Raw genomic sequence first — 26,042 nt, forward strand, 5'->3', positions numbered from 1 at the left:
TTCCATGCTCATGAGTAGGCAGAACCAATATCATGAAAATGGCCATACTGCCCAAGGTAATTTATAGATTCAATGCCATTCCCATCAGGCTACCAATAACTTTCTTCACAGAATTGGAAAAAACTACTTTAAAGTGCATATGGAACCAAAAAAGAGCCCACATTGCCAAGTCAATCCCAAGCCAAAAGAACAAAGCTGGAGGCATCACGCTACCTGACTTCAAACTATACTACAAGACTACAGTAACCAAAACAGCATGGTACTGGTACCAAAACAGAGATATAGACCAATGGAACAGAACAGAGGTCTCAGAAACAATGCTGCATATCTACAAATATCTGATCTTTGACAAAACTGACAAAAACAAGAAATAGGGAAAGGATTCCCTGTTTAATAAATGGTGCTGGGAAAACTGGCTAGCCATATGTAGAAAGCTGAAACTGGATCCCTTCCTTATACCTTATATAAAAATTAATTCAAGATGGATTAAAGACTTACATGTTAGACCTAAAACAATAAAAACCCTAGAAGAAAACCTAGGCAATACCATTCAGGACACAGGCATAGGCAAGGACTTCATGTCTAAAACACCAAAAGCAATGGCAACAAAACCCAAAACTGACAAATGGGATCTAATTAAACTAAAGAGCTTCTGCACAGCAAAAGAAACTAGCATTAGAGTGAAAGGGCAACCTACAGAATGGGAGAAAATTTTTGCAACCTACTCATCTGACAAAGGGCTAATATCCAGAATTTACAATGAACTCAAACAAATTTACGAGAAAAAAACAACCCCATCAAAAAGCGGGCGAAGGATATGAACAGACACTTCTCAAAAGAAGACATTTATGCAGCCAAAAAACACATGCAAAAATGCTCATCATCACTGGCCATCAGAGAAATGCAAATCAAAACCACAATGAGATACCATCTCACACCAGTTAGAATGGCCATCATTAAAAAGTCAGGAAACAACAGGTGCTGGAGAGGATGTGGAGAAATAGGAACACTTTTACACTGTTGGTGGGACTGTAAACTAGTTCAACCATTGTGGAAGTCAGTGTGGCGATTCCTCAGGGATCTAGAACTAGAAATACCATTTGACCCAGCCATCCCATTACTGGGTATATACCCAAAGGACTATAAATCATGCTGCTATAAAGACACATGCACACGTATGTTTATTGTGACACTACTCACAATAGCAAAGACGTGGAACCAACCCAAATGTCCAACAACGATAGACTGGATTAAGAAAATGTGGCACATATACACCATGGAATACTATGCAGCCATAAAAAATGAGTTCATGTCCTTTGTAGGGACATGGATGAAGCTGGAAACCATCATTCTCGGCAAACTATCGCAAGGACAAAAAACCAAACACTGCATGTTCTCACTCATAGGTGGGAATTGAACAATGAGAACACATGGACACAGGAAGGGGAACATCACACACCGGGGACTGTTGTGGGGTGGGGGGAGGGGGGAGGGATAGCATTAGGAGAGATACCTAATGCTAAATGACGAGTTAATGGGTGCAGCACACCAACATGGCACAGGTATACATATGTAACAAACCTGCACATTGTGCACATGTACCCTAAAACTTAAAGTATAATAATAATAAAATTTAAAAAAAGATTTTAGCCAACTAAAAAATCAGAAATGTAAATAAAGATTTCTGAACACTAAATTCCTCAAAGCTTTATTTACAAAAGCAAAATATACATAATTTAAGTGTGTAAGAATGGAGATTGGTAAAATAAATAAGTACATATTTATATTGGAAATATAAATAGCTGTTACAAATCACATTTTCAAAAATTTTCACAAATGGCAAATTGCTAACAATACATTATTTTAATGTTAGATTTTAAAGAAGCATGTGTATGACTCTAATTTGGTGAATGGGTAGATTCAGTTAATAAGTTAAATGAGTATATGTGTATAAAAAAAGAAAATATGGTAAAAAATAGATGAGATCTTTGCATTACCTTCGCAACTTGTTTTACATCTATAGTTATTTCAAATTAGTCAAAAACAAAAAGCAAAATCCAACGAAGATAAACAGATGTTCAAGCTAGACAATAAATGACTTTTATTCTTTACATTTTTTATTTTCTAAATTTTCTATATTAAAAAATACTTCATTTTTATAATTAGAAAAATAAACATGTTTAAATTTAAAAATCGATCAATGAGGAAAAAAGCAGCTACTTAAGAGGAAAATTGAATAATTTATCATGATTCGCTCTAAAATTGGTATATACATTACCCTAAAACACATAACACTAAAATATGTAATTGTTAAAATGTTTCACATTCCTTTAGAACTGTCAAGAATATGTTCAATAACAGAATATATTATTACAATAGCAAAACACTGCCATGAAGTCGACAGAGGCTATGTGGACAGACTGTACTGGGTTACTGTTAGGAAACCTGGGTTCTAGTTCAGAATCATGCATTTAATTGTTCTGTGATCAAAGCTAAATCACATTCTCTCAATCTACCTTGCATACATACATGAAGGATGTGTTGTGGTACTGAAATGAGACAATGTGTACTAAATCACTTAATAGATGATGTTAGAGAGGCCACATAGCAAAGAGAACAGCAGTTTATACCGGGTATCAGACTACCTTGGTTCAAGTCCAAGCTTCATCACATACCAGCTATATGACCTAGAACAAATCACTGAGCCTTGCTGTAGTTTTCTCATCTGTAAAATTGGGCTGAAGATAATAACATTTACCTCAAAGGATTGTTATGATAATTTATTTTATATTTGTTAAGAATTCAGAAAAATAAGTAGTACCATAGAAGTGTTTATTTTTAAAAATTTATAAGTACTCACAAAAATGTTCACTATTTTAATAAAAATATTTTGCTTGCTAGCTGGAAAAAAATCTTTGAATTCTTCATCTAAAAAATATATAGATTGCTATATTTGCCAGACATAGCGGCTCATATATGTAATCCCAGCACTTTGGGAGGCTTGAGCTCAGGAGCTTGAGACCAGCCTGGGCAATATGACAAAACCCCATCTCTACAAAAAACAAAACAAAAATTAGCCAGGTGTGGTGGTGTGCACATGTAGTCCCAGCTACTTGGGAGGCTGAGGTGGGAAGATCACTTGAATCCAGGAGGCTCAGGTTGCAGTGAGCCAAAATCGCACCACTACATTCCAGCCTGGGCGACACAGTGAGATTCTGTCTCAAAATAACAATAGTAGTAATAATAATAATAATAATCAGTGCTTTCATGGTCTTTATTTAATAAAAAAAAAAAGACTCCATTTTTATTACTTCAAAAAAACTGAGAGACCACCTGGTTTGCAGTTCCACTGAAGCTAGCAACAAGTGAGTTCTATAGTATGTTAGATAAAATTCAAAGCAACATTGGCCCAAAGAACTTTTGAAAATTCTTACTGAAGTGGATTTTAACTAACACAGACCCCTAAAAGAAAAATCATTAAGAGATAATCATCAGTACATATGTTTTACAGATATATCACATTAGTTTAAAGAAACTAAAATTCTGAAAGACAACCTTCTTTACAAAAATGTTTGCCAGGAAGCTTGTATATTCACACATGCACAATGTTTACAAGGTACAATGTTTCAGCATGACATAATTTTCTTCATAAATATTCTGTTTATAACCATAAGATTAAGAGACAAAGTTAAGATGTACAGCTAATCAATGATGCCATGACATTCATGGAACCTCTCTGTAAACCAAAAGCATAAAATGTCAAGGATATCCCACTCTAATGATAAGCATGCAATGAACTAAAGAGATGCACATTGCAGATCTACACTGTCATCAATCCTTTGATAATAAATGAAACAAGTCAGCTACTTTACAACCACAAATGGTACATTAAATAGATGACAACATCTTTTTTTGCAGAAGGTAACTAGCAGTAGATAAAATTCAGTTATATTATTTAAGAACGCACAGCATGAATTCAAGGCTGAATACAGATAACCTCTAAAATATAAGCTGTCTCAAAAAAAATATGCCTCATCCTGCAAAGTATTGTTTAAGAGCAATACAGTTAGAACATGAGCATGCTTCAACCAATTGAAGTTTGTTGAAAAAGGGTAAAGACTAGTAGACATAAGAAAAAATATATGTTTGCTCTCTTAAAATTGACTCTGATGTAGAAGAGATGAACAAATATATTTTCTCTGCTAAAATTTTAAGTAACAACATTTATTTGGAAATATTTCTTATTTAGATATTTTATTATAACACCTTAAAATATTACTACACAATATTGCAAATCTCACAGCACAATAATGATTAAAATGTAAAACTATATTAGACAAAACATAAAATTAAATAGCTTAGAATAAAGCTGCAATGTATTCCAGGATTAGATCCTATTCACACGTTCTTTAGAAATCTAATAAAATTTGAACCAAATTCATAGATTAGTAATTGGGAAACAGATTACCTGGATCTGGATCCAAGTTGTAACTCTAGGTTATTCCTGCTTTATGCTATTTTCAAACTTATAAAATGAGGGATAATATCACTACTATCTCAGAGGTTTGTTGTAAGAATTAGTTACTATTTATACATATCTCTAATAGCTACTGAAATAGCATAAGGATTCCTGAAATATCAGCTACTGTTGGCACCAACATTCCTCACCTAAACTGAAAATATATATACCGTTCAGATCAAATCAATTTAATCTCTTTCACAACAGAGTGTTTTAGAAACATTTCTTCAATTTTCAATTCCACATTTCCACCTTCCTCGTTCTCTCTCATTCATACACCAATTCCACATGTTTACTCCATCATTCTCTCTCATTCATACACAAAAGAACACATACACTACCCACCACCACAATCACTAGATTTCAAATTTTAAAAAAGTGCAATATTAACCCATAGTTACAACAAAGAAAGCATCTCCATAATTAATTAGAAAGTACACTAAGAAATAGATTCCAGGTTAGGATGGTAGGCTGATATTGCAATTACATTTTTTTTCCTTCCTCAATTCCTAAAAACAAATTAGCAAAAAAAAAATAAATAAATAAATAAATAAATAACAAAAAATAATTTTTTAGCTGTTCAACAAACATTTATTTAATTTAATAGTATGATTCACAAAAATTCAATTTATTTGATTTATTAAATGGAGCACATGCTTAAGTTGGACATACATAAAAAATGAAATTTTTTTAAGATGAATGTGTAATCCAGCATTCCAATCATTTAATTGGTCATTTGCCCTACTAGTCAAAATTGGTGAAAATTTTTATATTCTTAAATTATTTACACTCAAATTATTGAAAGTTTCTGTATTTTTTTTTATATTATTGTACGTTAAGTTTTAGGGTACATGTGCACAATGTGCAGGTTTGTTACATATGTATCCATGTGCCATGTTGGTGTGCTGCACCCATTAACTCGTCATTTAGCATTAGGTGTATCTCCTAATGCTATCCCTCCCCCCTCCCCCCACCCCACAACAGTCCCCGGAGTGTGATGTTCCCCTTCCTGTGTCCATGCGTTCTCATTGTTCAATTCCCACCTATGAGTGAGAACATGCAGTGTTTGGTTTTTTGACCTTGCGATAGTTTACTGAGAATGATGATTTCCAGTTTCATCCATGTCCCTACAAAGGACATGAACTCATCATTTTTTATGGCTGCATAGTATTCCATGGTGTAAATGTTCCACATTTTCTTAATCCAGTCTATCGTTGTTGGACATTTGGGTTGGTTCCAAGTCTTTGCTATTGTGAATAGTGCCGCAATAAACATACGTGTGCATGTGTCTTTACAGCAGCACACGTATAATGAAACAATGTAAGGAACGCACAATAAATCACCAAACATTAAAAAATTGGTTGCCAAGGGGAACAAAAACAAACTGGTTCTAGAACTGAGGGAGCAACAAAGCTTAGTTCTTAATCATGTCCCCATGCCCCCTAAGCAATATTGGTAAGTTGACAAAATTCTGATAATTTTCTTAATGCCTTCCAATACAGAGAGAAACAAACTGAGTAGGTAACATTACCTCTTTCCTCTTCTACCTGGAGATGCCAGAAAAACTTACAGAACAAATACTGGTGAAGCAAGATATTGAAAAATGGGGCTGATTCACTAAAACTGAAGTAAACTCGAGTTTACTCTCTTAAATGACTGAGGAAAATTATTCAAAGCCTAAGCACATTTTCCCATGAGAATTGTCTGTCGTCTAATGAGATAGAATGAACCTGGTAGAAAATATTTAACAAAATCTTAGAAAAAAACGAGGATTTCTAAGAAAGACTCCTCATCTATTTCAAATAAGCTCTTCCTCTTCATAATAGGCCATAGGATATTCTACAAAAATCGAACTGTAGCTCAGATGGGGGAAATATTAGCTTTACACAGAGGATGGAGAGGGAAATAAGTCACTAAGATATCCTCCTGTCTTAAGCCAACAGAATATCTGCACAGAGCATTCTAAGAATGAACATAACGAAACAAAAAAGTATGGTAGTTATACAAACATATAGCACCAATCAATCAACATATAAGTTAATAAATAAATTTAAAATAAAATACTATAGAAAAGACAAAAAATCTGATGAGAAAGTATAACTCAAAGAATAAAAGAAAATTATTCATGATTATTTTTTCTAATGAACAACATAACAAAAACATAATGCAAATAAGATAAAACTCAAATAAAGTAAGTGACTAAGGAAAGAGGCTGAAGTCCTAAATAAACAAAATTAGGAACAAAACATAAGCTTTATGGACATAATAAACAAATTACAAATAAATATCCCGGACAAAATAAAACATTAAAAATGTACTTACTGGTGGAAAAATAAGGCTAAGGATCAAAGAAAGTCAAGCGACTAAGGAATAACTAATAGATGTGAAAGACAAACATATATCTAACATATTATTAAGTGTTACTAAGTAAGGAAAAACAAAATAAAGTGAAAATGGTATTTCAAAGTATAATCTAAAAAATTTCCTAAGAACTGAAGGAAAAATCAGAATCTGCCGATTATAACAAGAAACTATGTCCCAGGATAATTTGATAAATAATGTTCAATACTGAGCCATATTCCTCTTAAAGAATTTTGTGGACAAAGAAATCACAGGCAGAAGACATAAAAAGCAAATCAAAAATTGAGGGAAAATATCAGACTGTCCTCTGACAGCAACATTCAAAGTCAGAAGATAACAAAGCAATGTCTGCAAAGTTATAAGGGAATTTAAGTGTTACCCAACAATATTAAGTCAAGCAAGGCAGTCATGGCACAGAAAGAGGGAGATGTTAGAGATTACAGTTTGACTGAGGAACAGAAGGCGATCAAGGCCAACTATCCGCCAGTCAATAGGAATTACGAGTATTTGGATCATACAGCAGATGTCCAGTTACACACATGGGGAGATACTCTGGAGGAAGCATTTGAGCAATGTGCAATGGCCATGTTTGGTTACATGATAGATACCAGGACTATGGAACCTCTCCAAACAATAGAAGTAAAAACCCAAGAACTTTCTACTTTTCTTTTTCACTTTTTAGATGAGTGGCTTTGTTAAGTCCAATGCTGATGAATTCTTCATACCCTGGGAGGTGAAAGTACTTTGTATTGATCAAAGACATTTCAAATTACAATCAATTGGGTGGAGAGAAGAATTTTCATTGTCCAAGCACCCTCATGGAATAGAAGTCAAAGTTATAACATATTCAGCAATGCAGGTCTATAATAAAGAAAACCCTGAAGTTTTTGTGATCATTGACATTTAAGACCAAAAAAGAAAAGACTCCTAAGAAAAACTGTTTTTTTTTTTCTCTTTCTTTTGGGAAGACAATGTGAATTAAATTCTACAGTATCTTCTGATATACGGAAATCGTAAAACAAAAATTTATAACTTTTTTTTTTTTCCTGAAACGGAGTATTGCTCTGTCCCCCAGGCAGGAGTGCAGTGGCACGATCTTGGCTCACTGCAGCCTCTGCCTTCCAGGTTCAAGTGATTCCCATGCCTCAGCCTCCCGAGTAGCTGAGACTACAGGCATGAGCTACCTCACGCCTGGCTAATTTTTGTATTTTTAGTAGAGATGGGGTTTCATCTTGTTGGCCAGGCTGGTCTTGAACTCCTGACCTCAAGTGATCCGCCCACCTTGGCCTCCCAAATTGCTGGGGTTATAGGTGTGGGCCACCACGCCCAGCCAGAAATTTACAACTTGAACTATGACTTTCCGAAACGGAAAATCAGGGCACGCCCTTGGTCTGTGTTCCCCAAATAGTCAAACTTTAAAGAATTCTTCAATTCCTAGGGGGCAGTTATGGTCCTTCATTTGTTGATCATCTGCTGTGGCAGCAGGTGCCTCATGCCCTTCCATTGCAATGCAAGCCTTCCAGCCTCCCCACAGAATGGAACTCTGATGTCAGCAGCAGCCTGGTGCTAAATCCAATTTGGAAAAAAAAATAATTTGAGAAAATATATTTCCACACCCAGAAAAAAATATATAAAGTTAAGCAGAATGTCATTCAAATATAAAGACAGCAGGCAAATATTCTTAAACATGGAAGAACTTTAAGTTTACAACACATATAAGCCCCTTGTGGAAAAAGAATAGCCATGAAATGCAGCCAATTAAGAACTGAGTCAAAAGAAAGAATCTGGAAATTAAGTTCCGACCAATAAAGTGGGGGAAAATGAAGAGTGAGTATTGAATTCACTTAAATAAAGAACAAATACTCAAGTACTATAAGAAATGTGATTATAAACATGAATGTGATAAATTTAGACAACATGAAAATTAAAATATAACTAAAAATTAGGAGGTGAGGGGAGAGAAAATAAAAGGAACATACAAGTGACTAATATCCTCAGCCTCCATAAGAGGGTGTGAATTGACATATGTAACATAAAAACCAACATCAGAGGAGGGGCAGAGCATGATGGCAGAATAGAGGCCTATCCTGTTCATCCACCTGCTGCAATACCAAATTTTAACAACTATCTGCACATAGCAAAGCACCATCACAAGAACCAAAAATCAGGTGAGCGATCACAGTACTTGTTTTTAACTTCATATCATGGAAAGAGGCATTGAGGGGGGCAGAAGAGACAGACTTGAATCACTGATGCCACCTCTGCCCCATCGCCCAGCAGTGGCCATGCACTGCAGACAGAAACTGCACTTTGGGGAAGGAGAGCTCAACGATTGGAGAACTTTACATTGGTCTCAGTGCTGCCCTGTCACAGCAAAGAATTAAGCTATGCTGGGCTCCTTCCATAGAGGGAGCATGAGGACCAGCCCTAGCCAGAGGGGAATCACATATCTCAGGGGACAGAACATGAGTTTCTTGGCAAGCCTCGCCACCCAGGCTAAAGTACGCTGGCTTCCTAGATAAACTTGAAAGTCAGTCTAGGACACAAGGACTGCAATTTCTAGGCTCCTCCTAGTGCTGGGTTGGGCTTAGGGCCAGTGAACTAGGGTGGCACGTGACCTAGAGAGACACCAGCTTGCCTGGCTAAGGAAGTGCTTGCATCAGCCCTGCCCTAACCCCAGGCAGTAAAGCTCATAGCAATGAAAGTTACTCCTTGCTTCTGCTTAAGGAGAGGACAGCAAAGAGTAAAGAGGACTTTGACTTGCATCTTGGATACCAGCTCAGCCACAGGAGGATAGGGCACCAGGCAGAGTCATGAGGCCCCATTCCAGGCCTTAGCTCTCGGATGATATTTCATTTCTAGACACAACCTGGACCAAAAGTGAACCCAGGGCCTTGAAGGTAAGGACCCAGTCCTGGTAGGATTCATCACCTGCAGATTAAAGAACTCTTGGGCCCTGAATAACCAGCAGTGATAACGAACGGAATATACCATGTGTCTTGGGCTCTGAGACTTACTAGCTTCAGGGGTGTCCCAGCATATTCCCAGCTATGGTGCCTACAGTGAAATACCACTAATGTTTCAGAAAAGCAGAGGGAAAAATGAAGGCAACTTTGTCTTGCATCCTATGTACCAGCTCAGCTACATGGGGGTAGAGCAATAAGCTGGCTCTTGGGGTCCCAAAGTCTAGGCTTAGGCTCTTGGACAGCATTTTCAGATGTGCTTTGGGACAGAGGGGAGCTCACTGCCCTAAAGAGCGAGTCTCAGGCCTGGCAGCATTCATCACGAGCTGACAGAAGAGCCCCTAGGCTCTCAGTAAACATCAGTGGTGGCCTGAAGGAATCCCCTGTGGACCCGTGGTGGGGGTGGCCACAGGGAGAGGCAGCTCTGCCTATGGAAAGCGAAGAAAAGAGTAGGAAAGACTTTGTATTGTGGTTTGAGTGCAGGCATAACGACAGTAAAATAGAATATCAGGAAAATTGCCAAGTTGTTTAACTTCAGTCCCTGGCTCCCATACAGCACTTTGGACATTCCTGGAGCCTGTGGGAACTCACGGCCCTGAAGGGAAGAAACGAGCAAGACCCAGCGCTGTGCAGGTTTCAGGTCTAACCCAGTGCAGCCCTAGTGGTGGTGGCCACAGACTTACTTGCATCACCACACCCCCAGTTGCAGGTGGCTCAGCAAAGAGAGACAGACTCTTGTTTGTATGGGAGAAAGGGAAAAGAACAAGAGTCTCTGGCTGGTAATCCAGATAATTCTTCCACATCTTATCTAAGACCACCAAAATGGTACCTCTACGAGCCAGCAAAAAACACAGCCTTATTGGGGTTGGGGTCCAAGTCCTTTCAAATATCTGGAAAGCCTTCCCAAGAAGAACAGTCACAAACAAGCCCAGACTGTGAAGACTATAATAAATACCTAACTCTTCAATGCTCATACACTGAAGAACATTAGCAAGTATAAACATCATCCATGAAAACACAACCTCACCAATGAACTAAATAAGGCACCAGGAACCAATTCTGAAGAAACAGAGACATATGACAACTCAGATAGACAATTCAAAATAGCTGTTTTGAGGCAACTCAAAGAAATTCAATATAACACAGAGAAGAAATTCAGAATTCTATCAGATAAATTTAACAAAAGGATTAAATTTTTTTTTTTAATCAAGCAGAATGAGTAGGGAGGTGGAGGTTACAGTGAGCTGATATCCCACCACTGCACTACAGCCTGGGTGATAGAGCCAGACCCTGTCTCAAAAAATAAAATAAATTTAAATATATACATATATATATATATATATCAGAAATTCTACAATTGAAAAATGCAATAACATGCTGAAGAATGCATCAGAGTCATCAGAGTCTCTTAATGGCAGAACTGATCAAGAAGAAAGTAGTGAGCTTGAAGACAGGCTATTTGAAAATACAGAGGAGAAAAAAAGGAATAAGAAAAAATGAAGCATGCCTACAAAATCAGAAAACAGCTTCAAAGGGGCAAATCTAAGAGTTAATAGCTTTAAAGAAGAGGTAGATAAAAAGAGAGGGATAGAAAGTTTATTCAAAAGAATAATCAGAGAACTTCCCCAACCTTCAGAAAGATATCAAATTCAAGTAAAAGAAGCTTATAGAACAGCAAGCAGAAAGAAGATTACCTCTGGGCATTTAATAATCTAAAGGTCAAGAATAAAGAAAGGATCCTAAATGCAGCAAGAGAAAAGAAATAACATACAATGGTGCTTCAATACATCTGGCAGCAGACTTTTCAGTGGAAGCCTTACAGGCCACAAGAGTGGCAAGACATATTTAAAGTGCTGAAAGAAAAACACTTTTACTCTAGAATAGTATATCCACTGAAAATATCCTTTAAGCATGAAGGAGATAAAAAAACTTTCCCAGTCGAACAAACGCTAAAGGATTTCATCAACACCAGACGTGTCCTAGAAGGAATGCTAAAGGGAGCTCTACAATCTGAAAGAAAAGGATGTTCATGAGCAAGAAGAAACCATCTGAAGGTACAAATCTCACTGGTAATAGTAAGCACACAGAAAAGCACAGAATAGTAGTACATTGTAATTGGAGTATATAAATATACCAAGTAGAAAGACTAAATAATGAACCAATGAATAATAACTACAAAAACTTTTCCAGACATAGATAGTACAGTAAGATAAAAAGAAAAACAATAGAAAGTTTAAAACTAGAGAGACAAAGTTACAGCGTAGAGTTTTTATTAGGTTCCTTTTTGTGTGTTTGTTTCTTTATGCAGTCAGTGTGAAGTGAAGTTGCCATTAGTTTTACATAACAGGTTATAAGATTGTGTTGGCAAGCCTTGTAATAACCTCAAACTGAAACAAACACAATGGGTACACAAAATATAAAAAGCAAGAAATTAAATCATACCACCAGAGAAAACCACCTTCACTACAAGGAAGACAAGGAAAGAAAAAAGGAAGAGAAGTCTGCAAAACAACCAGAAAGCAAATTACAAAATGGCAGTAGTAAGTCTCTACTTATCAATAATAACATTAAATGTAAATGGACTAAACTCTCCAATCAAAAGAAATAAAGTGGCTGAATGAATTAAAAAACAAGACCTAATAATCTGTTGCTTGTAAGAAACACACTTCACCTATAAACATACACATAGACTGAAGATAAAGAGATGAAAACAGATATTCCAAGCCACAGGAGTAGTTACATTTAATCAGATAAAACAGATTTTAAGAAAAAAATTGTAAGAAGAGACAAAGACAGTCATTATATAGTGATAAAGGGGTCAACCCAGCAAGAGGATATAATGATTGTAAATAAATATGCACTGTATTAGTCCGTTTTCACACTGCTATAAAGAACTACCCAAGACTGGGTAATTTATAAAGGAAAGAGGTTTAACTGACTCACAGATCCACGTGGTTGGGAGGCCTCAGGAAACTTACAATCATGATCGAAGGGCAAACTGGCACCTTCTTCACAAGTTGGCAGGAAAGAGAAGAGTGAAGGAGGAATTTCCAAACACTTATAAAATCATCAGATCTCATGAGAACTCACTCACTATTACGAGAACAGCATGCAAGAAACTGCCCCCCAATAATCCAATCACTTGCCTCCCTTGACACATGGGGATTATAGGTCCCTCCCTCAACATGTGGGGATTACAATTCAAGATGAGATTTGGATGGGGACACAGAGCCAAACCATGTCATGCACCCAACACTGGAGCAATGGAATCTATAAGGAAAATATTATGAGAACTAAAGAGAGAGATAGACTCCAATACAATAATAGCTAGACACATCAAAATATCCCACCTTCAGCCCTGGGCAGCTCTCACAGACAAAAAAAAAAAATCAAAAAAGAAACAGCAGACTTCATCTGTACTACAGAACAAGTGGATCTAAAGATATTTACAGAACATTTCTTTTTTTTTTTTTTTTTTTGAGATGGAGTCTTGCTCTATCATCCAGGCTGGAGTGCAGTGGCATGATTCTCAGCTCACCGCAACCTCCATCTTCCACGTTCAAGCAATTCTCCTACCTCAGCCTCCTGAGTAGCTGGGATTACAGGCGCATGCCATCACACCCAGCTAATTTTTGTATTTTTAGTAGAGACGGGGTTTCGCCATGTTGGCCAGGCTGGTCTCAAACTCCTGACCTCAGGTGATCCACCTGCCTCAGACTCCCAAAGTGCTGGGATTACAGGTGTGAGCCACCATGCCCAGCCAGATATTTACAGAACATTGCATCCAATAACTACAGAATACACATTCTTCTCCTCAGCACATGGGTCATTCTCAAGAACAGACCATATGTTAGGTCACAAAACAAGTCTTAAAACATTCAAAAAACCTGAAATATCAAGCATCTTCTCTGACCACAATGAAACATAACTACAAATCAATAATAACAGAAATATTAAAAACTATACAATATACTGAAATTAAACAATATGTTCCTGAATCGCCAGTGTAATGATGAAGAAATTAAGAATAAAATTTAAAAATTTCTTCAAACAAATGATAATAAAAACACAACATACTAAAACATACAGGATACAGCAAAAGCACTATTAAGAAGAGAATTTATAGCTATAAATGCCTGCATCAAAAAAAAGAAAATCTTCAAATAAATAACCTAATAATGCATCTTAAAGAACTAGAAAAGTAACAGCAAACTGAACTCAAAATTAGTAGAAGAAAAGAAATACTAAAGTTCAGAGCAGAAATAAATGAATTTGAAATGAAAACAATACAGAAGAGTGATTAAACAAAAAGTTGCCTTCTTGAAAAGATAAACAAAATTGGCGACCTTTTAGTGAGACTAAGAAAAAGAGAAGATCCAAACAAATGAAATCAGATACGAAAAGGGAGACATTACAACTGATACTGTAGAAATTCAAAGGATCATTAGTGGCTACTATGAGCAACTATATGTCAATAAATTTGGAAAATCTAGAAGAAATGGATCAATTCCTAGATACATAAACCTACCAAGATTGAACCATTAAGAAATCTAAAACATAACAGACCAATAACAAGTGACAAGAGTGAAGCCTTAATAAAAAGTATCCGAGTAAAGAAAAGCCTGGGGCCAGATGGCTTCACTGAATTCTACCAAACATTTTAAGAACTAATACCAATCCTACTCTAAGTATTCCAAAAAATAGAGAGGAGGGAAGAATTCCACACTAATTCTACAAGGCCAATATTACCCTGAAACCAAAACCAAAGACATATTAAAAAAAGAAAACTATAGGCCAATCTCACTGGTGAATATTGATGCAAAAATCCTCAAGAAAATACTAGCAAGCTGAATTTAAAGATACATTAAAAAAGGTCATTAATCATGACCAAGTGGGATTTATCCTAGGGATGCAAGGATGGTTCAATATATGCAAATCAATCAATGTGATACATGATATTAACAGAATGAAGGATAAAAAAAGATCATTTCAATTGATGCTGAAAAAGCATCTGATAAAGTACAACATCTGTTCATGATAAAAACCCTAAAAAAAAACCTGATACAAATGGAATATGCCTTAACATAATAAGCCATATATGACAGACCCACAACCAGTATCATACTGAATGGAGAAAACTGAAAGCATTTCCTCTAAGATCTGGAACATGACAAGAACATGTACTTTCACCACTATTATTCAACATAGAACTGGAAGCCTTAGCTAGAGTAATCCAACAAGAGAAGGAGATAAAGAGCATTTAAATTGGAAAGGAGTAAGTCAAATTATCTTTATTTGCAGATGATGTGATCTTATTTTTAGAAAAACCCACAGTCCACCAAAAAGCTATAAGAACTGATAAACAAATTCAGTAAAGTTGCAGTATACAAAAACCAACATACAAAAATGAGTAGCGGCCAGGCATGATGGCTCATGTCTATAATCCCAGCACTTTGTGAAGATAAGGAGGTGGACTGCTTGAGCCCAGGAGTTCGAGACCAGCTGGGCAACATGGTAAAACCCTGCCTCTATAAAAAACACAAAAATTAGCCAGACATGGTGGCACATGCCTGTAGTGCCAGCTACTCAGGATACTGAGGTGGGCAGACTGATTGAGCCCAGAAGTTCAAGGCTGCAGTGAGCCATGACTGTGTTACTGCACCCCAGCCTGGGTGACAAAGTGAGATCCCATCTCAAGCAATCAATCAATATCAGTAGCATATATGCCAACAGTGAACAATCTGAACATGAATTCAAAAAAGTAATACAATAGAAACATACAAAATTAAATACTTAGAAATATATTTTACAAAAGTGGTGAAAGATCTCTATAATAAAAACTATAAATCACTGATAAAAGAAATTCAAGAGAATATTAAAAAATGGAAGGATATTCTATGTTTATGGATTAGAAAATCAATACTGTTAAAATATCCATATTAAACAAAGCAATCTACAGATTCGATGCAATCTCTATCAAAATACTAATGATATTCTTCAACGAAATAAAACAAATTCCTAAAATTTACGTGGAATCACAAGAGACTCAAAGCTATCCTGAGCAAAAAGAATAAAACTGGAGGAATCAGATTATCTGACTTCAAATTATATTACCGAGTTATAGTAGCCAAAACAGAATGGTATTAGAATAAAAACAGACACATAAACCAATGGAACAAAAAGAGGACCCAGAAACAAATCCACACAGCTACAGGAAATGAATTTTCAACAAAGGCGCCAAGAACAAACATTGGAGAAAAGACACTCTCTTCAATAAATGGCACTGGGAAAACTAGTTATCCATATGCAGAAGAATGAACCTTGATCCCTACACCTCACACCTTATGTAAAAATCAAATCAAAATGGATTAAAGACTTAAATCTAAGACTTCAAACTGTGAAACTACTACAAAAAAAAACTGAGGAAACTCTCCAGGACATTGGTCTAGGCAAAAATTTCTTCAGTAATACCCCATAGTCACAAGCAACCAAAGCAAAAATGAATAAATGGGATCATATCAAGTTAAAAAGCTACACAGCAAAGGAAACAGTCAACAAAGTGAAGAGACAACCCACAGAATGGAAGAAAATATTTGCAAAGCTACCCATCTGACAAGAGATTAATAAGCAGAATATGTAAGGAACTGAAACAACTCTATAGGAAAAAATAATAATCCAATTTAAAAATGGGCAAAATATTTGAATAGACATTTCTCAAGAGAAGACACACAAATGGCAAACAGGCACATGAAAAGGTGTTCAGGCCGGGTGCAGTGGCTCATGTCTGTAATCCCAGAACTTTGGGAGGACAAAGCGGGCAGATCAATTGAGGCCAGGAGTTTGGGACCAGCCTGGCCAACATGGTAAAATCCCATCTCTACTAAAAATACAAAAATTAGCTAGGCATGATGGCACAGGCCTTTAATCCCAGCTACTCACGTGGCTGAGCCATGAGAATCCCCTGAACCAGGGAGGTGGAGGTTGCAGTGAGCCAAGATCGCATCACTGCACTCCAGTCTGGGTGACAGAGTGAGGCCCTGGAAAAAAAAGAAAAGAAAAGAAAAGAAAGAAAAGAGAAGAGAAGAGAAAGAAAAGGTGTTCAAGAGCCAGGCACTGTGACTCACACTTGTAATCTCAGCACTTTGGGAGGCTGATGAAGGCAGATCACTTGAGGCCAGGAGTTCAAGACCAGCCTGACCAACACAGCGAAACCCCATCTCTACTACAAATACAAAAATTAGCCGGGTGTGGTGGCACAGGCCTGTAATCCCAGCTACCCGGGTGGCTGAGTTATGAGAATCGCCTGAACCAGGGCAGTGGAGGTTGCAGTGACCCAAGATCATGTCACTATACTTCAGCGTGGGCAACATAGCAAGACTCTGCCTCAAAAAAACAAAACAAAACAAAAGGTGCTCAACATCATTGATCATCACAGAAATGCAAATCAAAAGTACCATGAGATATCATCTCACTCGAGTTAAAATGGCTTGTATCCAAAAGTCAGGTAATAACAAATGCTGTCGAGAACGTGGAGAAGAAAGAACCCACATACACTATTGGTGGAGTGTAAATTAGTAAAACCCACTATGAGAACAGCCTGGAGGTCCCTCAAAAAACTAAAATAGAGCTGCCATATGATCCAGCAATCCCACTGCTAGGTACATATCCAAAAGAAAGGAAATCAGTATATTGAAGATATATCTGTACTCTCATGTTTGTTGCAGTACTGTTTACAATGGCTAAGATTTAGAAGCAACCTATATGTCCAGCAAAAGATGAATGCATAAAAGAAAATGTGGTACTTATACACAATGGAGTATTATTCAGCCATAAAAAGGAATGCGATTCTTTCCCATTTGCAACAACATGGATGAAAAATGGAGATCATTATGTTAAGTGAAATAAGCTATGCACAGAAAGACAAACATCGCATGTTCTCACTTATTTGTGGGATCTAAAAATCAAAACAATTGAACTTGTTCAGTTGAACTCTGAACAATTGAACTCTGAGTTCAAAATTGTTTTATTCAGAGAGACAGTAGAAGAATGGTTACCAGAGGCTAGGAAGGGTAGTGAGGGTGTCACAGGGAGGTGACAATGATCTATAGGTATTAAAAAAATAGAACGAGTGAGTAAGATCTAATATTTGACAGCACAACAGGAGACAATAGTCAATAATAATTCAATTGTGCATTTTAAAGCAACTAAAATGGTGTATCTGGATTGTTTGTAACCCAAAGGATAAATACTTGAAGAGATGGATACCCAATATTCCATGATGTGATTATTATGCACTGCATTCCTGTACCAAAATATCTCATGTACTACATAAATATATATACCTATAACGTACCCACAAATATTACAAAGAAAAGAATTAATAAAAAATCAATGACATAATTACACTGAAAAGATTAACTAAAACGGCTTGGTGGAATTCTATGTCAAAACTCATGTTTAAAAAGTGAAGCCATCAACCTCTTAATTTTTTCATAATTTATTAACCTTCTATTCTTTCAGAAAATAATTTTCCTTTACTTAAAGAAACATTTCCTTGTTTTTTCCATAATTATTATTTTGCTAAATTTTATACAATACTGCAATAAATAGCCATGTATACCCATCTTTAAATACTATTATTTTTAATTCCTAACAGATATATTCACAAAAATAGGATTACTTGGTAAATGGGTATTTGCATGTTTGTGAGTGTCAATGTAATTCTCTTAATAGCCATGACTATATTGCTTTCCCTTAAGACTAAAAATGTACTTTCCATTAACAATACAAAAGAACAGCATTGCCCATTTCATCTCCCTTATTCGCTTCAACAGTACGTTATCATTCTTTTTACTTTCTCTCAATCGAAGAATGGAAAATTGATAGATAATAATTTCTCTAATTTACATAGGAATCCTTTTCATATGTTTACTGGTCACTTTTAGGTTCTTTTGTGAATTTCTTATTCATATCGTCTGAGTTTCTGTCTATTGGGTTGTTTTTCTCATAAGAATTATTAGTACAGTGAATATATTAATCATTTATCAGTCATATGCATTATGTTTTTCCAAGTTGTTGATGGTATCTTTCCTCCACTTAATGTTATAGGTAGTAATAGATGTCTACTTTTATATTTCTACTTTCTAAATATCCTACATTTTGGTCACCAAATTCACACATATGCCCAAGTTCTATTTTTACAGTTTTCCAAATATGTTTCTAAAGTATTTACCATGTCATCTTCCTCCCTATTGCTTATTCCATCTGGAAGAATTTTAATATATGCTGTCTTTTTAGTGGTGTTTTAATTTCTGGAGAGGCAAGTACATCCTCATCACTTTTTCACAAATTGTAGGACTACATTAAAGCATTTATTTTCCCACATTAACTGAATATTTAAATATCCAAATATAATATTTGTGTGTCTTAAATTTGTTGTAAAGAATATTTAAATTCCAAATCAACTCTAATGGAGTGCTTTACTAATGGATATTGCACTGAGTTTACATACTGACTTGAGAAAAATGAACATTTTTGTGATGTAGAATTTTCTCTCTTTGTCTATAAAAGACAATATGGAGTCTTTTTTCCAGTTGGAAAACTGGAAAAATACAAGTAATGTTGGTATATTAAGTAACAGCATCCTGCCAATGTTAATTTTCTGATTTTGATAACTCTACCAGATTAAGACAGAGTATGTGCTTAGGAAATTTCCACTGACGTATTTTGAGGGAGAAGGGAATCCTGACTTTAACTTACTCTCAAATTCAGAAAAACAAAGCATAAAGAGAAAGAGAATAAATGTCGTAAAAATTTAACAATCACAAGATCTGGGAGAACAGTGAATAGGAGTTCCTGCTTTATTCTTACAACTTTCCTGAAAGCCTCATATTATTTCAAAACAAAAGACTGATTCTCTGTCTCTCTCTGTCTCTGTCTCTCTCTCTCTCACACACACACACACACACACACACACACACACCCCTCAAGACCCCAAGACAGACTATCCAGAATGGAATTAGTTTATATTTTATCTTATTTGCTTTAATAAAATTTTGTAGCTTCATTCCAAAGAGCATGTGTACTTTTCTTGCAGAATTTGGCCCAAAACATTGTTTTTGTCATATTTATGAATACACTGTATTTCTGATTTCCATTCTTAGCTGGTTATTGACTGTCAAAGAAAAGCTATTAATTTTTTGCATAACTATCTCCTACCTAATAATCTCACCAAATTCTCTTATTAACTCTGGTAGAAAAATGTTCAAGATCCAGGTACACCTCAAGACACAGGAATTAGATTTTCCTAGACCACAGCACTAGAAATTTGAAAGTAATCTTTCTTTCTTTACTAGCATTTATATTAGCTATATCTTGCACTTGCAAGAACATCAAAAAATATGTTAACAACAGTGATAGTAGGTATCACTCATTTTTCCTGATTTTAAAAGAGATGACTTTAATCATTTAAAATGATATTTAATAGTCTTTACCATGTTTGTATTGTTTTCTTATATAAATCTTTTTCTCTGAGTTTTAATAGGCCTGGCAGTTAAAAATCATCATATGCTTTTTTTCTACCTTTACTGATATCTTCATGTTTTTTCTATTTTTAATTTGTTGATATAATTTATTTTGCAGGTAGATATCCTAAAGTAAACAATTTTATAATTCCAGTAAAAATTTTCAGTCATCATACTATATAATTCATTCTTTATATTGATGAATTATGTTATTTAAAGTTATAGTTTAAATTTTGTACTTATATTCTTAAGTGAAATTGGTTTTCTAGAGTTTTATTTTTCTAGAATAATTTTCAGATTTGCTGGTTGTATAAAATTCACTTGGAAGATTTTTCATCTTTTCTAACGTACCAGAAAAATGTCAGCAACATATGAGTTTATCTGTTCTTGATATGTTAGAAGCCATACAGTGCTTTTAAATATTTTTCCAATTCTATAGCAAATGTACTACTTGCCAAATCTTCTAGTTCACCTTAGGTGAATTTGGGTCATTTCTATAGCTACAAAACCATTAATTTCCTCTAGAAATTTGTATTTCTTATACATGTTCAGGTACAACTACTGAGATAAGCAATGGTCCCGGGATGGGTTTATCACTTAGTCCTCTTCTATGAGAATCCAAGGAGAGAGGTGTATGCTCCCTCATTTCCTCAGCTACAAATACTATTATGCTCTCAAACCCTAAAGACAGAGAAATTTCACACCTGTGTGTTCAGCTCCTCTCTAGAAACCTAGATGATCTTACCTTTGCCATAGAGATTTTCATTTCTGGCTAACTAGCTCTGTTTTGTCCAGAAAGGGCCAACTCCTTCACCAGTTTTCTTTACAGGAAAACCATCAGAGCCAAGACTCACCACTAATTATTAAGATTAGATCAGCCAAACAAGAAGCTTCTCTGATCAAGCTTCTGTGGTAGCTCAACTACAATTGAGACAAGAGGACTAAAGAGACATGTACTATCTCCCAGAACCCCCATGACTCTCCTATAAACCTAGATTTTAATTTTTTGATGACATATACTATGTTTCTTTGGACCTGCCATTTTACCGGGACAATTTCTCATGACTATCATTAAAAAACGGTTATTTCCGCACACCAACCACATGTGTAACCTACCTCAAATTCCGCATGTCTGTGAATATCTTCTGCTCTCTGCCTGCTCAGGATAAATTCAGCTTCATTTGCTACTCTTACTAGATGATCCTTCATTGTCTGGCTAAGCAACCTGTAAGAAATGAATGTTATCAAATAAATATATGTATACACACACAACATAAATGATCATTCACTGCTTACTGTGGAGAGGAAGGAATACTTACTTTCTTCTTTTGACATCATACACAATGAGGTACCATTATTTCACACTAAATAATTGAGGAATGTAACAACAGCAAAAGGTTATCCTTCTGGCAATAGCAGAGTAGCTTCTATCAGACTAGCCATGTAAAAAAAGCAACTAAAAATACTGGATTAAAGTTGTGTTTTAATCTTTTAAAATGCACTGGAAAGTTACCAAGGCAGCCAAAATTAAACAGTGAAGATCACAGAGAAGAAAGCACACAAAAGACAATCAGTGTGACTTTTTACATTAAAGCATTTGCTATTCCCAAGTGAGAACAGAGAAGCTACACAGACCTGCCACTAGTCTCACAAAGATAAATAGAAAATAATTGAGGTTCGCAGTCTGTCAAGGTGGAGGAGTCCCGGTAGACTACCCAAGAGTTACAGCAGGAATCAAGTGTACCCCAGAAAGCAAGAAATAGACCAGGCCTCAAAACACTGAAACAGACCTTCAGAGAACATCTGGTGATTGGTATTTAGGTTAACTGGCAGCCAAAAAGCTAAGCAAAGCTTTCAGGGTGGGGAGAAAAAAATCAGAAATACCAGTGCAGGAGGGCCATGGTAAAACCCCAGGTTTTCAGAGGACCTCAGAAGGGCTACACACTAGGAGAAGGCAAACAAAACAGGCCAAACTCTCACAAGAACTGGAAAAAAAAAAACCCAGCCTTGAGTCAGCTCAGACCCTAAATTAATACAATCAGCTATTAGTCTAACTGCTAATCAGAAACTAAAAGGAAGTCCTTTCTAAAGGAAGATAATATCATAGAGACTTAAATTTACCCTTGCAATTTTAAAATACAACTTTCAGCATTCAGTCACCAATTAACAGGCACAAGAGACAATATCATATGAATGAAAACTAAATAGAAACTGGCTCACATCTGGACATTGAAATAAATGTAGTTAATATGTTTAGAACTAATTGTGTAATAGAGAATTCCAGTAAAGAATGAAAACTGTAGAAGTACTGAAAAATAAAATAAATATAAAAGTAGATTTACTGGGTTATTAAGCTCAGCCAAAAAAGGAAAAATTAACTGAAAGATAGGTCAATGACAACTAGACTGAAACATAGCAAGAAAAATTAATGAAAATTGAACAAAATAAATAACAGACATATAGGACATGGTAAAGAATCTAATATAAGTGTATCTGTAGTATAAGAAACAGCAGATACATAATTAGAAAAAAGCAATATTTGAAGAGATAATGGCCAAGAGTTTTCAAAACTGGGAAAAAACACTGAGCCATATGTTGATGGAGTGCTACAAAACCCAAGCAGGGTTTTTAAGGATACCCCGCTTAGGCAGTAATAGTAAAACTACCAAAAAAAAAATTATTAATAGCAGACAGGGGGAGAGGCCTTCAAAAGAGCAACAATAAGCCTAATGGAAGCCAGATAAGAATGCAATGACCTATTTGAAATACTAAACAAAAATACTACCTAAAAGGCCAGGCCAGTGGCTCACACCTGTAATCCCAGCACTTTGGGAGGTCCAGGCGAGAGGATCACATGAGGCCAGTAGTTCAAGACCAGCCTTGGCAATGTAGTGAGATCCCATTCCTACCAAAAAAGTTTTTTTTTAATTAGCGAGGCATGGTGGTGCATGCCTATGGTCCCAGCTACTCAGGAGCCTGAGGCAGAAGGATCACTTGAGCCAATGAGTTTTAAGTTATAGTGAGCTATGATCACACTACGGCACTCCAGCCTGAGCAACAGGGAGAGATCTTGTCTCAAAACAAACCAACCAACCACCTAAGAATTCTATCCCCTTCAAGACCAGCCTGGGTAAAATAGTGAAATCCTGTCTCTACTAAAAATATAAAAATTAGCCAGGCATGATGGCGGGTGCCTGTAATCCCAGATACTAGGGAGGCTGAGGTGGAAGAATGGCTTGAACTTGGGTGGTGGAGCTTGCAGTGAGCCCAGATCGCGCCATTGCGCTCCAGCCTGGGCGACAGAGCGAGACTCCGACAGAACGAACGGACGAACAAAGGAAAGAGAGAGAGACAGAGAGAGAGAAAAGAAAGAAAAGGAAAAAAAAAGGAAAGAAAGAAAAAGAAAAGACAGAAAGAAGGAGAGAGAAAAAGAAAGAAAGAAAGAAAGAAAGGAAGGAAGAAAGAAAGAAAGAAAGAAAGAAAGAAAGAAAGAAAGAAAGAAAGAAAGAAAGAAAGAAAAGAAGTCCATCCTCAAAAAGTATCCTTCAATAATGAGATTCAAAGGGTCAAGAGTATACCACTGTGGGGAAAAAAGGAGTATTTTTCTGAACTTCCTTTATCCACCTAAATGGAGAAGCTCCCAAAAGAATTTAGCTTTCATCAATCCCTTCCCAGGGAGTTTTGCAACCAAGGAAGATTTGACTATCGTCAATAAAGATGAGAAGTTAGTACCAGGATAAGAAATTATCTAAATAGACATTGTTACAAAACTATAATATCACTTAACTATTCTCCTAAGGGCCCACTTACTGTTCACAAAATCATTAGCTTTCCCAAATGTGCCCCTCATTACCTCACTTTTACCCTATTAAAATGGTATGCATATAACCCCAAATTCTAACCCCCTCCTCGAGTCACATTTTTCTCTGAATCTTTTTCTTTTTTTTTTTTTGAGACAAAGTTTCGCTCTGTCGCCCAGGCTGGATATAATGGCACGATCTTGGCTCACTGCTACCTCCACCTCCTGGGTTCAAGTGATTCTCCTGCCTCAGCCTCCTGAGTAGCTGGGATTACAGGCACTCGCAATCATGCCAGGCTAATTTTTGTATTTTTAGTAGAGACGGGGTTTCACCATGTTAGCCAGGGTGGTCTTGAACTCCTAACCTCAGGTGATCTGCCCGCCTTGGCCTCCCAAAGTGCGGGGATTTCAGGCGTGAACCACAGCAGCCAGCCGAATTCCGACAGACTTATGACTAAAAATAGGTCTTTTTTCTTGCTAAGCTGTGTTTGTCTGTTTAATTCACAGGTCCCCAAACGACAAACCTAAGAGGGTAGAGGAAAACTTTTCCTCATCACCAAAAGCAAAACAAGAACATTCTATGACAAATAAAATAGGGAGAATTTGTCACCAGCCAACCAACATTCTTCACAAGGATGAAAAATAATATAAGATTGATACAAGTCAAGGAAAACAATTGGAGCAATGAAAACGACAAATGTGGGTAAATCTAAAAATACACTGAATATTTACAATAATTATATAACTTTTAGAATTAAAAAATACTGCAATTTAAAATATATAACCACAGCATACAAGGCAAGAGAAACCAACTGAATTAGTGTTATAAGTTTCTTCTGTCATACATGGATTGGCAAAAGAATCAGTTTATGTAAGATGTTAATTATAATATTCATACTACAATCTCTGGATAACCACTAAAGGTATTTAAAATAACATATAACCAACAAGCTAATGGGAAAAAAATTAAGCAACAAATACTTAGCTCAAAAGAAGGAAAAAAAAGAAACACAAGATGTGGAGCAAATATAAAGGACATAAATAATAAGATGATAAATTTTAACCTAAACGTATCGGAAATACATAGAAAGTAAACATTTAGTAGTAAAATTATTGTCAAATCAATTTTTTTAAGTATATGATGCTTATAAGTGACATGATTTCAATAGAAGGTTGAACAAAGATTGAAAAGTATAATTTCAGAAAACACGAACGATTTTTAAAAGCTAAAAGGTAATAAACTTTTTTTAGTATGAGAAGCAAACAGAAATAAGATAAACCTGTTAAATTAACAGAAGGATAAATGAACTAGAGATACAGAAATTTAGTACTTTGAGATTCTAAATGTGTATGCTCCTAAGAATATGGCCTACTATCAGATATAGAATATAAAAAGCTATAGAATATTTTTTAACCTGACCTGACTGACATATCGAGAACATTATACCCAGTAAGTGAATAATAAATATTATTTTCAGGTAAACATGGAACATATACAAAAAAAACAGGCAAAATGTGGGGTCACAAAGCAATTTACAGTGAATTTCAAATGATGGAATCATACTTAGTATGTTTTTTGATACATTTCAATTAAACTAGAAATAGGATACAGACCACTCTGCAAGAAGCTCTAAGCTGACCACTGACTTTCCTAACCTCCTGGTATCCACAGCATTATGTAATCTTCTCCTTTAGAGTGTAGGAAGGAGATGGGGCTTGCCTCAAAGCAAGAAAATATGGCAAGAATGAAGGAATAACAATTCAATAATTACATTAAATAAGATGGTAACTTGCATCTTGCTAGCAGACTCTATTGACACTCTCCCTTAATGGCTTAGCTAAAGAAAGCTGCCATGTTATGAGCCGCCCTGTGTAGA

At 35.9% G+C, this 26,042-nt stretch overlaps 1 protein-coding gene and 1 pseudogene across 4 annotated transcripts in view; one reads left to right on the forward strand and one right to left on the reverse strand.

Annotated features, from left to right (window-relative positions):
* LRBA (LPS responsive beige-like anchor protein) overlaps positions 1-26,042 on the reverse strand; it is a 793,918-nt gene that overhangs the window by 482,780 nt on the left and 285,096 nt on the right. For all 4 annotated transcript variants that reach the window (XM_032148169.2, XM_032148179.2, XM_032148174.2 and 1 more), the window contains one exon: positions 21,483-21,591. In XM_032148169.2, coding sequence (XP_032004060.1) covers positions 21,483-21,591 — 109 coding nt within the window. The remainder of the gene's footprint in view (positions 1-21,482; positions 21,592-26,042) is intronic.
* On the forward strand, positions 7,277-7,787 carry LOC116464974 (protein archease-like; annotated as a pseudogene).

This window comes from Hylobates moloch, unplaced genomic scaffold (assembly GCF_009828535.3).
Source record: "Hylobates moloch isolate HMO894 unplaced genomic scaffold, HMol_V3 SCAFFOLD_3, whole genome shotgun sequence".
In the NCBI taxonomy this organism is placed as follows: domain Eukaryota; kingdom Metazoa; phylum Chordata; class Mammalia; order Primates; family Hylobatidae; genus Hylobates; species Hylobates moloch.